This window comes from Rana temporaria, chromosome 1 (genome assembly GCF_905171775.1).
Source record: "Rana temporaria chromosome 1, aRanTem1.1, whole genome shotgun sequence".
NCBI lineage: Eukaryota > Metazoa > Chordata > Amphibia > Anura > Ranidae > Rana > Rana temporaria.
In genome coordinates, this window is record NC_053489.1 from 334,441,100 (window position 1) to 334,455,528 (window position 14,429).

The 14,429-nt window shown below is 41.7% G+C and overlaps 1 protein-coding gene across 1 annotated transcript in view; it reads right to left on the reverse strand.

Annotated features, from left to right (window-relative positions):
- TSTD2 (thiosulfate sulfurtransferase like domain containing 2) overlaps positions 1–14,429 on the reverse strand; it is a 43,290-nt gene that overhangs the window by 15,167 nt on the left and 13,694 nt on the right. The window contains exons 4-6 of the mRNA XM_040361075.1: positions 9,226–9,334; positions 6,430–6,555; positions 3,327–3,432 (exon numbers count right to left, since the gene is read on the reverse strand). Of these exons, the coding sequence (XP_040217009.1) occupies positions 3,327–3,432; positions 6,430–6,555; positions 9,226–9,334 (341 nt within the window). The remainder of the gene's footprint in view (positions 1–3,326; positions 3,433–6,429; positions 6,556–9,225; positions 9,335–14,429) is intronic.

The window sequence follows — 14,429 nt, forward strand, 5'->3', positions numbered from 1 at the left end:
AACACAAATTACTTATTTGCAAACTTTTGTCATTTTTTTTTTAATCCAATGTTGATTAAATAACATGAAAAGAAAGCTCTATTTGTGTGAAAAAAGGTAACATTCTGTTTGGGTACAGTGTTGCATGACTGAGTAATTGGCATTCAAAGTGTGAGATCACTCAAAGCTGTGCATTGTATTGAAGTGGTTAAGACATGTCCAAAACATATGCAAAAAGGATCCTGAGTGTTTCCGACAGTGGGGACAAAAAGAGTCCCACACTAGATTACATCCAAGAAGGCTTCAAGGAGGTATAATAGACCCGGTGCAGAAACTTGACCTGTATAAGTTTGTCTCTGGAGGAGATAATCAGCTTGAGACCCTGTTCCAGACAGTCCTCCTTTATCCAGAGAAGGAGTATCCTCCTTCCAAATATTCCACAAAAGCTCTATCTTAAGGGAACTGACACACAGCAGTGCACCATACAGGGAGGATAACGTTTTTTTAAGGTCTCCCTGAGCCTACAGCTCTTCAAAAGAATCAGCCTGGAGGATTGTGTAAATTGCACCCTGGCCATGTGCCGCAGCGGAAAGTACCAAAATAACATCTTCCATGGCAAATGGAACTGATGAGAAAGCTGAGGGAAGGGGGGACAAGGCCCCAGAAGGCATGATGTCACCATAGTCTTAACATCATATCTCGCACACAATTAAGGGTCAGCAATAGGAATAGATCAAAAATGAAGGAAAGTAAAATTTCCCCAAAAGATGTTTGCCCCGGAAAATATGGCCATGCTGGGTTGGATCTGATATGCTATATTATGAAGATCAGCTATGAAGCACAAAAAGGAAACTTCCAAACAGACAGCAGCATTGGACCTAAAGCCCCCAAACCACCAGTAAACCGTCACCAGCATCACCGCCCAATACCAGAGGTTTTCCCATTCTGGAGACAGCCTATTGTTTCCTGGACCTCCTCAGGGAGATGTCGGCCTCCAGGAGCTCCCGATCTACAGCATCCAGTGTGGGAAAGGGAACAATGTCAAGAAAGGCAGCAAGGTCTGTGTCTGAAAATTATAGGTCCTGAAAGAAATCATAAAACCGGGCATTAATAAAACCTGAGAAAACAGTAAACAATCCTCTGCATCCCTAATGCTGCCAATATGAGCAGTGGGGGGCTGCCCTTTTGCCAACCAGGCTAACAATCTGCCATTCTTGTCTCCATATTCAAAAACTCTTTGAGCGATGGCCAGAAGGGCTTTCTTAGTCTGTTCCACCTGAGCGACAGAAAGGTCACAGAGCAAGTGGCGCCAAGCCAGATAACGTCCTGGAGAGTGGTCAGCAACATAAGCCGCTTCCTAGTCACATCCTCCAGAGAGACAAATGAGTGAGCCACTTGTTTTTGGAGTATATTCCCCTGTCGCCAAAGTCTTAAAAGGCATCCCATAGAACTAGCAGAGATACAGAGTCTCCATTGATACCCAATAGTTTCATAAGGACTCAGTGCTGGGCTCCTGCAACCTTGGATCCATTTCTCAGAACCTAGAAAGACATCACAGACAAACTCCAGGAGGGTAAGAAAGAGACAGTTTTAGACAGAGTGGGGCATGGTCAGACACACCTAGGGGAAGGATACAAGCCTCATGCACAAAAACGTAGAAAGGCAGGGGAGGCATATGCCAGGTCGATACGGGACAAAGTCTTATGTGAGGCAGAGTGACAAGTGAATTCTTTTCTAGTCGGGTGTAGGCGACACCAGACATTAGTAAGAGTAAAATGTTTTGGCCCAGTGGGATAAATCAGCAGAGGAATAAGTGGTGTAGTGGAGTCTATCCAGATCCGAGCAAGGGGCCATATTAAAATAACCTTAAAGCGGGGGTTCCGTGGGAAAATGTTTTTTTTTTTTTCATATGCTTCTGGCGCTCTTACCTTATATAATAGGGTACTCGCCTGACCTAATATTATAGCCGCCACCATTCTGATTCAGCCGCAAAAGATGAGTTTTAAAAATCTTGGATGGACGCTTCCATCTTGCTTGTGGGCACTCTGAAGCCCACAAGCAAATCCTTCCGGGATGCGGTGAATGCTGATGTCCTACAAGAGTCATGTGACGTAGGAAATCACACAAGACTTCTTCTCTTCAGCTAAGGAATCGTCTCCTGGGCAGCGTCACGCTGTGCTCCCAGGAGACATTGCAAACTCGCCCCAGAAATCATAAATTAAGTCATCAATGGCCCCTGATGACATCATTTGGGATGAAAGCGTAGGATGGAGCATAGTGTGCCGTTATCATTACGTCCTGCAGGAGACGGTGAGGAGATGATTTTACATGCTTGCATACTTGAGTTTGTAAGCTTTTCTCGTTTAAAAAAAGAATAATTGTGAAGCTTTTTTTAAACTGCACTATGTAGAGCACCTTAATTGATGCATGCCCAGCTAGCCAGCCTTTGTCCTCTGTCAAAAGGTTCATCTATGTTTTGACCTTTTATGATCTTGAAGCCTAAGCTTCTAGCAGTGGTGCGCAGTGGTAGCAAGTGGTATCATTGAGGAGTTTTGAACTTCTTGGAATTGAAGGTGGATCAATTAGCATGATAAACTTTCAATTGTGAAGATTTTTTTGGGGATGTTTGGACCGCAGTGGAATTATAACAATTTCTATTCAATTTACATGATAATTCATTCACAATATTCATCTGTTTTGCAAGGTTTTTTTTTTTTTTTATAGAAATGGATCATTCACATCTTAGCAATCAGATTGTGATGCATTTACTCACTTTATGACAGTGCTGCAGATTCAGACAACAAATGATAGAGAGCCTGTATTTCAATGTAAAATGAAAGCACCGACAATATTTACTTATAGAGCATAACAGCAGAATGTTGGAGCCATGCAGGGACCTCTTTTGGCCTTTAACCTTCAGAACGGGGTCCATGTGCAGCTTCAAAATGCTGTTACTGTTGTGCTTACAAGTAAATTAAGGTTTTATTTTCACATTGGAGCTTTCACCCTCTATCATTATAGAATATTTTTTATTATAATTTTTGTAAGGCAGTGTACCACAATGATTAGCAATGTGTTACAGAGAACTGCAACATAAGTGTGATAGCTAAGTGTGTTGAATACACAAGCGAATAGTGCATTGCTGCACATTATCACAATGCATATATGAGAATGGGCCTATAATGTGACTTTTTTTTCTTTTAGCATTACATTTTTTAAGCAGGTCAAACATTTCTGTAGTAAAACATAACATCTGTTCTAACTGTTATGTCTAATAGAGTTTATCATACAGGTGTTGGTGACCGTGCTAAACAAAAGAGAAAATGGTCAACCGTTTATAAACATACCTGTTTCTTTATAGCAGACTTTATGTGGATCAACGCCCATTGGCACTATTTCTTGGAAAACTCCAACACGAAGGTCGGGAAAACAATGTGCACCCCCTTCACTTGTCTTCACAATCATAGGATAAAGAAAACAAACACAGAATGCTCATGTATAATTGTACAATTAGGGTGAACACACACAAGCAGCATTTAGGACTTTATTGTTACAGGTTGCATAGTTTTTGGAACCTGTCCTGCTCAACATAATACAGCCTTTCTCAACCTTTTCACTCCTTGAAGTTATTTTTATGCCTTGGGGAACCCCTGCTAAAACCAATTCGTTGGAGGTCTGCAAGATGGATGCACCTTACGATCGTGGCTTGTTGGAAGACTGCCCCCTTTCAGTGGTAGTCAGAATGCCAATCTCACAGCTAAAAAGATTTCTTGTGTCATGCTGCTGGTTCTGTAAAGTGGCATTGGCTCTGGAACTATACAAGCCCAATCAATTTAAAAGGTAAATTTTAACACTGCTTAGGGACCCTCTGGAGGAACCCTGGTTAAGAATGGCTGATATAATGTATACTGTATAAATGACATCCTGCAGTAGCACAATACCATGTTTGCTTCAATGCTTATCTTTAACTCATCTTTGGGCTGCATTAAAACAGAAAAAACAGTAAAAGCATTTCCACATAACTGGGTTAGAAAAAAGTATTTGATCCCCTGCCGATTTTGTATGTTTGCTCACTGACAAAGAAATTATCAGTCTATAATTTTAATGGTAGGTTTACTTTAACAGTGAGAGACAGAATAACATCAAAATAAATCCAGAAAAAGGCATTTAAAAAAAGTTATAAATTGATTTACATTTTAAAGAGTTAAATAAGTATTTGATCCCCTATTAAAATCTGCAACTTTTCTGGCCCCCGGGTGTTTTCTATACAGGTAACGAGCTGACATTAGGAGCACTCTCTTAAGGCCCGTACACACGATCCAAAAATCGTACGAAAAATGCTGCTTTCAAAGCGATCGTACGATAATCGGATCATTAGTACAGAGCTTGCGAGAGCCGATCAGGACAGTTCATCAGACATGCACGGAAATTTTGTTCGTACGCTCCCGGATCATACAATTTTCGTTTAATCAGTACAGCTGTCATTCACAAATGCATTACAACACATGACATCACTTCCAAATTTTTATTCTGTCGTACGAGAGTTTTTGCGACTTTAGTAAACTCATCAGATTCGACGTGAGATTAGCATGCAAAAAAAAAAAAAATTGACGATCATTCGTCCGATAATTGGATCGTGTGTACGGGGCATTGAAGGGAGTGCTCCTAATCTCTGCTTGTTACCTGTAAAAACACCTGTCCACAGAAGCAATCAGATTCCAATCTCTCCACCATGGCCAAGACCAAAGAGCAGTCCAAGTAGGTCGGCGACAAGATTATAGACCTACACAGGGCTGTTATGGGCGATTATTCGCAAATGGAAGAAACACAAAATAACGGTCAATCTCGCTTGGTCTGGGGTTCTATGCAAGATCTCACCTCATTGAGTTTCAATGATCATGAGAACAGTGAGGAATCAGCCTAGAACTACACAGGAGAATCTTGTCAATGATCTCAAGGCAGCTGGGACCATAGTCATCAAGAAAACAATGGGAAACACACTACACCGTGAAGGACTGAAATACTACAGCGCCCGTAAGGTCCCCCTGCTCAAGAAAGCACATGTACAGTCCTATCTGAAGTTTGCTAATGAACATCTGAATGATTCAGAGAACTGAGTGAAAGTGTTATGGTCAGATGAGAGCAAAATCTTTGGCATCAACTCAACTCGCTGTGTTTGGAGGAGAAATGCTGACCCCAAGAACACCATCCTCGCTTTCAGACATGGAGATGGAAACATTATACTTTGGGGGTGCTTTTCTGCTTAGGGGATAGGACAACTTTACTTCATCAAAGGGACGATGGACGGGGCCATGTACCATCAAATCTTGGGCGAGAACCTCCTTCCCTCAGCCAGGGCATTGAAAATGGGTCGTGGATGGGTATTGCAGCATGACAATGACCCAAAACACACAGCCAAGGCAACAAAGGAGTGGCTCAAGAAGAAGCACATTAAGGTCCTGGAGTGGCCTAGCCAGTCTCCAGACCTTAATCCCATAGAAAATATGTGAAGGGAGCTGAAGGTTGGAGAGGATCTGCAAAGAGGAGTGGGACAAAATTCATCCTGTGATGTGTGAAAAACCTGGTGTCTAACTACAAGAAACGTCTGACCTCTGTGATTACCAACAAGGGTTTTGCCACCAAGTACCAAGTCGTGTTTTGCGAAAAGGATCAAATACTTATTTCAATCATTAAAATGCAAATCAATTTATAGAACTTTTTTTAAATGCATTTTTCTGGATTTTTATGTTGTTATTCGGTCTCTCATTGTTAAAATAAACCTACCATTAAAATTATAGACTGATCATTTCTTTGTCAGTGGGCAAATGTACAAAATCAGCAGGGGATTAAATACATTTTCCCCTCACTGTATCTGTCGCTCTAAGGGAAAAAGAATCGTGAAGCATGGAATCAATCATACCAACCAAACCAGACTGGTTTGTTGCTCAGTTGCATATAAAAATAAAGCAGCTCTTGGTGGAATCTGCATATATATGGAGGTAGTCATGACCTTATTTGCATTGTCTCTGACTGACCACTGAACAACCCTCAAGACTGATCTGGGTGATGATTGCCCAAATGTGTAAGGCCAGCCATACACGGTTCGAATCTTAGCCGGTTTCGCATGAACCAACAGCGATTCGAACAGTTAATGGGCAGACTGAATGTACTAAGTCAATCAATCAACTTGGATGCATCCAGCCTGCTGGATTCTCTTGCAAATATCGCTAGTGGCTGCTATAGCCGATCGCAATAATCAAGGTCTTTTCCAATGGGGGACAGCTTCCCCCACCGCCCCCCTCCTGGAAAAGTAGATAATAGCTCTACAGGAGGGTTTGCCTTGTGAGCACTGTCTGTGTGAATGGGGAAAATCTCACCTTGTATGGCCAGCATAAGTTTCAACTATGCAAGCAAAAATTTGGGTCAAATGTTATGTTAAATGTGTCTTACCTTGAAATCTTCCAGGCACATGCTGTGCTTAAACAGAGGGTGCGACAGCATAGTGTTGATGTAAATTTTGGTGGAGACTTTGCTTCCCCCTACTGTACCATTTATTCCTTCTGTAGCTATACGAATCTACACAGCAGAAAAATAAAACGGTCTTTGTTACCATCTCACTTGCTTCAGGATTTAATAAAAAGAATAAAAAAAAAAAAAAAAAAGAGACAATTAAGTGCTCTACTTATTTGTACAGTCCGAAATAGTTTTTGGATAACAAGCATAGGAAGAAAGCACACAAGCCTAATGCATTACCGTAGGAATACGTAACCAATAAAAATAAATGCCAAACTATTAACAAAAATACAGTCAAGTGTATGTATAAATCCAACAAGTCACTAGAAGCGTTTCTATCCACCAGGGGGCAGCTAACGCCAAGAGCCCTGAGGAAGAGGGAATCACCCTTGAAACGCATTATCTACACCCTGGTGGATGGACACGATTCCACTGGCTTGTTGGATTAATACATGTACATGACTTTGTATTTTTTTGAGTAGTTTTGCATTTATTTTTATTGATTAAAGTGTCCTATGGTAATGCTCTAGGCTGGTTCTCTTTCTTCCTAGGCTAGTTTTGTAATATTGGTTCTCCCTATATTGAAGAAGGCAGCAAGGCTGATCTAGTGCGGGATGTTGAGGTCATCAGAGGTGGCTACTGATACCCTATCCCACTGACCAGATTGAAGAGGAGCATGCCCTCACCTTCAGTGTGGGTTACAGAATCTGGAGGGCTCCTTTTTCTTGTAGCGACTTTAGTTCCGTTTATGTAAAATCGTTCCTGGACCCGATTAGTTTTCATCAAAGTATCATGGTCATTGTAGAAAAATGCAGGCTGCCATTGCTGACCTACTTAAAATGCTTACCACCTGGCTGTTATGCTGTTAGAGCTTTAATACTTTTAGGGGTCACTGACCTGAAACAAGTTTGCAGCCTAGGAATGTTGGAAAAAATGTAGAAGTTTGGGTCAGCGACTCAAAGTATTGAAGCCATTGAGTCAGAATGTTAGCAAGACACTAAGAATTTTCAGATAAAAAGACGAGCACTGACAAGTCTCTCTCTATGGCAAATTAGGGATTGCCATACATGCCATCTCACTTTCCCATAGTTACATCTCTCCCTTCCATAGTTACAAAAAAAAAAAAACAACTGAAAAAAATAAAAAAAGAAGATAAGGAGTAAAAATGTTTAAAAATGTGTGCAACTCCTCTGTTCTTACAGTGCAACAAAACAGAAAATCAACTCCACGCAAATCATTCAGGGTTGCAAAAAGAAAAGGATTTTAAAAAAGTACCTAGATCAGAAACTGCCCTGATATTCAACTAAAAAACTGTTCACAAAAGTGAACCAAACACATTAATATTATGGTGATACTACAGGGTGGGCCATTTATATGGATCCACCCGGGTGGGCCATTTATATGGATACACCTTAATAAAATGGGAATGGTTGGTGATATTAACTTCCTGTTTGTGGCACATTAGTATATGTAATGGGGGGAAACTTTTCAAGATGGGTGGTGACCATGGCGGCAACCATTCCCATTTTATTAAGGTGTATCCATATAAATGGCCCACCCGGGTGGATCCATATAAATGGACCACCCTGTACAACAGTCCCTACATAATGTGATCGTTCATCAGGGAACTCAAATAGAGTTTTGGATGACACTGACCCAGGTTTGTGAACTATATGCTTAGCATGTATTATAATTAACCAAATAAACAATATAAATTATCATCACACACACACACACACACACATACACACACCTTATGCATATGGTTTCTTGTGTCATTGACACCCAGGGCCCTATTTGAGCCAATAATGCCATTACATAGCATAAGGCATAGGTGTCAAACATAAGGCCCGCAGGGCCGAATCCGGCCCTCCAGGCCGTTTCATCTGACGCTTGCACCTCTCTTGCAACTGTGACAACCTCCTTCTTCCTGCCCCCACCTTGTCTCACTAGTCGGCAGCAGAGAGGAGGACAGACCTCCTCTGCCAGATCCTGCCCTTCTCTGTGCAGCTGCAGAGAGGCTCATGTCTTCCCCCCCCTCCCCATCTCAGCAGTTGGCAGCAGAGAGGGGGCCAGAACTCCTTCTACTGATCCTGTGCCTCCTACAGATCTAGCCGCAGCACTCCCTGGTCTCCGCCCTCTCCTGGTCTCGCTATTCAGCTGGCTCCAACCCCCCTCTGATCCTCCACCAGACCCTGCACTTTTTGTTTACCAGCTCTACCCCCAGCTTCTTCCCGGCAGCAGCAAAGGGTAAGGGGGTGAACTGTGATGTAAGAGAGGGTGGGGGACTCTTGACTTCTAATGGTGGGGGGCTCTTAACATCTGGTGTAAGGTGGTGTGTGGTGCTTAACTGGCCCTTTGAGGAAAGCCATAATGCCCATGCGGCCCAAAATGAAATTAAGTTTGACACCCCTGGCATAGAGATATTGATATTCTCATCTGTACAGTTGGCGTTTTTAGTGCTATGGACCTCTTAGAAAGAGATACACATTGTAATAGTATTATTGGGCCGATCCTTTGGGTTCTGCGGGAGTGCAACTACATGACAGAGCAAAATTTATTGGCATGCAGTGTAAAGAAATGGGCGCACTCGAGGAAAAGAGCCCAAAATAAGGAAGCACAGCGACAAAACTAAAAACAAAACTGACCTGTTTACTGTAATGGCTGTACCTTGCCTAGACTTTTAATGAAAATGGTAAATGTTACTATTTCATATGCATATATCCCTCTTACTTTTCCTGTAAGATGCAACAGTTGGCACAAACTTCGTTGCCAGTCACAGATCCACTGCGGGTCAATCACATCACAGTAGCAGTAATATAAAAGAACTTCACCCGGATCACTGCAAAAAAAGCATTAACAATGTATTAACCTGCATTGCATAAAATTCTAAATGAACAAATGAAGAATAAAAAAAAGTAATTGAAAGAAAACCACCTCAAAACAACCAGTAGAACCAGAGATAGGCAGCTGACTTCATATGTAATCTCAAAGTTTCCTGTCAGGCTTGGCCCTGGCAATTGACATTGGCATATGCATTTTCAGCTCAGCTGCAATAACAATATTATTATTATTATACAGGATTTATCTAAACGCCAACAGTTTGTGCAGCGCTTTCCATCGTGAAGGCAGACAGTACGCAATTCAATACAAGAGGAATTAGAGGGCCCTGCTTATTAGTGCTGACGATCTAAAAGGGAGCATCCAGTAATACAAAAGGTAATAACTCTGGGGGATGGGCTGATGGAGAAAATAAAATATAGTTATGTGGGAGGCAGGATAGGCTTCTCTGAAGAGCAAAGTTTTCAGGGATCGTCTTAATCACTTCAACCCCGGAAAAATGGGCAGCTCAATGACCAGGCCACTTTTGCGATACGGCACTGCGTCGCTTTAACTGACAATTGCGCGGTCGTGCATCGCTGTACCCAAACAAAATTGACGTCCTATTTTCCCCTCAAATACAGCTTTCTTTTAATGGTATTTCATCATCTCTGTGTTTTTTATTTGTTGCGCTATAAACAAAAAAAAAAAAAAAGGAGCGTAAATTTAGAAAAAAAAATATATATATATATTGTACTTTTTGCTGTAATTAATAGCCCCAAATTTTTTTTTTTTTTTAAAAAGCTAATTTTTTTCCTCAGTTTAGGCCGATATGTATTCTTCTACATATTTTTGGTAATATAAAAAAAAGCGCAATAAGCGTATATTGATTGGTTTGCGCAAAAGTAATAGTGTCTACAAAATAGGGGATAGATTTATGGCATTTTTTTTTTTTTTTTTGTTTACTAGTAATAGCGGCGATCTGCGATTTTTAATCGGGACTGTGACATTATGGCGGACATATCGGACACTAGACACATTTTTGAGACCCTTGTCATTTAACGACGACAGCTGGTCGGCAAGCGGTTAAAGTGGATAGTGTTGGAGATAGTCAAACAGATTGGGGTAGGAAATTCCAAAGGATAGGAGAGGCTCTGGAAAAGCCTTGGAGGCGAGCATAGGAGGAGGTGACAAGGAAAACTAGAGAGCAGGAGGTCTTGGGAGGAACAAAGTGAACAATTTGGTTGGTATTTTTAGAACAGGTTAGTAATGTAGGTGGGGGCCAAGTTGTGGATGGCTTTGCAAGTTATTATTCGTATTTTGAATTAAATTTGTTGGGCGAGTGGCAGCCAATGGAGAGATTGGCAGAGAGGGGTAGCAGATGCTGAGCAATTTGTAAGGTGGATGAGTCTGGCAGCAGCATTCAAAATGGACTGAATAGCCTATTTAAAAGGTAAGTCAATGAGGAGGGAGTTTCAGGAGTTGAGGTGAGAGATAACCAGGGAGTGAATTCCAGGAAGTGAATTAGGTGCTTTGTGGTGTTATTGGTTAGGAAGGGGCACAATTGGAGACGTTGCGGAGGTAGAGGCGGCAAGCTTTGTAAATTGGATGTGGGGCCGAAAGGAAGGTTGAAAGTGCCGGATAACACCTAGCACCTGGCATGCAGGGATGGGTGAATGGTTGTGCCATTGATCTCGACAGAGAAGTCAGGGGAAGGGGTACGTGGGGGAGTAAAAATTCTAAGTTCGGTTTTGGACAGGTTGAGTTTGAGGAGGTGGTGTAACATCCAGACCGATATGTTAGTTAGTAAATTAGTGATGCATGAAGAGACTGATGTTGTGACATGAGGGGTAGGGAGACAGATTTGGGTGTCGTCAACAAAGAAATTATATTGAAAGCCATGGGAAGCTATCAGCTGACCCAGGGAGGAGGATAAGATCGAGAATAGAAGTTAAAGAACAGAAACGAAAAGCAAAGTCACAGAGACCAAAGGAGTAAAGTTTTTTGAGGAGGAGGGGGTGCTCAGAAGTAGAAAGGTCCAGAAGTAGAAGTACAGAATACTGTCCATTGGTTTTTGCCGCTAGTAAATCATTTGTGAGTTTTAGGAGAGCAGTTTCTGTGGAGTGTTGAGGGCGAAATCAAGACCGAAGAGGATCAAGAAGGTTATTCTTAATGAGGTGGTCACTGGAGTTTGGAGGAAAAGGAGAGCAAGAAAATAGGGCATGTATGGGGGTAACTATAAGTATGGGGGTAACTAGTGCATGTTTTAGAGAATTGGGGCAGAAGAGAGGAAGAGATTTAAGATGTAGGTAAGAGTGTAGGATAGTATAAGAGGGTGACCGCAGTATTTGAGAGGGAACAGGGTCCAGGGGGCAAGTGATAAGGTGGGCATTAGAAATAGATTTAGCAACCCTGTCTATATTAGCAGGGTTAACCACTTGAGCCCCGTAAGGATTGACCCACTTTCTGACCAGAGCACTTTTTGCGATACAGCACTGCGTCGCTTTAACTGACAATTGCGCGGTAGTGCGATGTTGCACCCGAACAAAATTGACAACCTTTTTTTCCCACACAAAGAGCTTTCTTTTGGTGGTATTCGATTACCTCTGAGGTTTTTTATTTTTTGCGCTATAAACAAAAAAAAGAGCAACAACTTTGCTATAATAAATTATATATATATATATATATATTCTTCAGTTTAGGCCGATATATATTCTTCTACATATTTTTGATAGAAAAAACAATTGCAATAAGCGTATATTGATTGGTTTTCGAAAAAGTTATAGCGTCTACAAGATAGGGGATAGATTTATGGCATTTGTATTATTATTTTATTTTTATTAATTTTTTATTAGTAATGGCGGCGATCTGCGATTTTTAAGCAAAAAGTACTAATGCTCTACCAAAGTGTTCAACAGACCGAAGGAATAATAATGATAATAATAAAGTGCTAAAGTGAAGGCGTAAACAGCAGCTAGACTTCTATAGTGTTGCCAGCACCAGTGAAAATGTGTAAAGATATTGAAGTAGCGCCAATTACTAATAAAGTGATAAGTGAGTATAACAATATAAGATGAATATATCTAATATATAGTGCATCACATCGGGATAACATTTAAATAAATCAATCAACTAGAAAAAGACCATATAATAGAATTATGATAAGCTATAAACAAGTCCATATGTAAAGTGCATAAAATAGTGCATCCACAAAGAATCTGATAATCCAGGGAGAAAAATCAGTCTTTTGAGCAGTAGGATGGTTTCATATGGAAACAAAATGTATGCCCCTTTGCCCATAGCTGCCATTCAGCCAACGTACATCGGCGTGCGGCGGACGGCAAGTGGTTAAATAAGTGACGTGTTGATTGTACCTGTGGACATGGGGTGTTAAGTGTGGGGGGAATATTTGTAGAGTGGAAATTTCATCACAAACTGAATCAATCTTATTTTTAAAGTGATTAGCGATCTCCTGGGCAATGAGCGAGTTAGTTGGTGGAGGATGAATTAGAGAGTTTAAGGTAGAGAAGAGTTGATGGGAACTGGATAAGAAGGTAATAATGAGAGTGATATAATAGGTCTGCTTGACAGTGTGAAGGCAAGCATTGTATTTTTGGAAGGCAGGTTTGTATTGAGTAAAGTCTTTTGGAGACTTCTGGTGTCATCTGTTCACCAGGGTTGTAGGGTAGGGGCCCAATTATGTGTGTAGTAAGGGGGGCAAGCTTGTCCAGGGCGGATGACAGGGATCTATTGTAGACAGAAGTGGCTAGATTGGAGCAGGACAGGGGTGGGATTTTGTCATAGAGGTGGTCAGTAGCAGAATAAAGAGAAGGGTTGAAGTGGCAAAGGTTGGTGGTTGGAGGGAGAGAGCAAAACTTATAAGGTAGCAATCATAGAGAGGAAAGGAATTGTTGGAGAGCTTGCACGGAGTGCATAGGTAGGAGCATACAAGGTCGAGGGTGTTGCTATCAGAATGAGTAGAAGCATGTACCCATTGCTTCAGGCCAAATGAGGAGGTTAGACTTAGAAGTAGCAGGAGTGTTAGTATTAACAGGGATGTTGAGTCGCCAAGAATCATTGTGAGTATACAGGAAGAGACGTCATCAAGGAAAGTTAATAGTGTTCTAGGGGGCTGGTAGACCACAGCAATTCTTAAGGAAATTGTAGAAAATAGATGTATACAGTGAGCATCAAATGATGAGAGAGGGACAGAGGGAGGAGACTGAGGAACCTGGAAGGTGCTGTGTGGGGATAGGAGGATTCCCACTTCACCTCCCTGGCATCCACAAAAGAATGTAAAGCCGTCATTAGAGAAATTACCCACTTGCCGACGGCTGGACATCTAAAGATGTCCTGGGCTTTGTGGTGGTATATCTGAATGATGCCTGCAGCCGCATCATTCAGATATCGACATTTTCAGCCGGCGATTCCCTACGCCATAAGGACAATCATATCGGCTGTTCCACCACTTGATCGTTCTTACGGGCGGCGAGAGGGGACAACCCCCCCTCCCGCCGATGCTTCTACTGACTCACCGCTGTGATCGGTGAGTCGGAGAACAGATTCCGCCGGCCCCGAATGTTGATCATAGAGATTTCCGGTGGACCAGATGGTCGCCGGAGTCTTTATGATCGTCGGAGGCCGGGTGCGATGTTATGACGTCACGCCCGCCCTCTGCAGTCAAAAAAACAAGCCTGTACATGCATGGCTAATGTGTATTCTCAGCATGCTGCCTCTACTGCACTGGCCTACTAGCAGGGTTCAGGTGGGATACCTGGGGGCCACTAGAGGAAGTGCCCACCACACAAAAATTTTGGTATAAATTACCATGATGGGGCATATTTAAAAAGGCAACGTTTAACAGCTGCAGCCCTTTCTAAATCTATATACAAAAAGGTTTTCATTCTGTTTCACAGTGTAAGGATAGTTAACCCCTCCTTTTGCCCAGCGTTACTATACAGTGGAGAAAAAATATATTTGAACCCCTGCAGATTTTGTATTTTTGCCCACTTCCAAAGAAATGAAGGGTCTATCATTTTTATCATAGGTGTATTTTAAATAAAACAGACAGAATATCAACAAAAAATCCAGAAAAACACATGATACAAATGTTATAA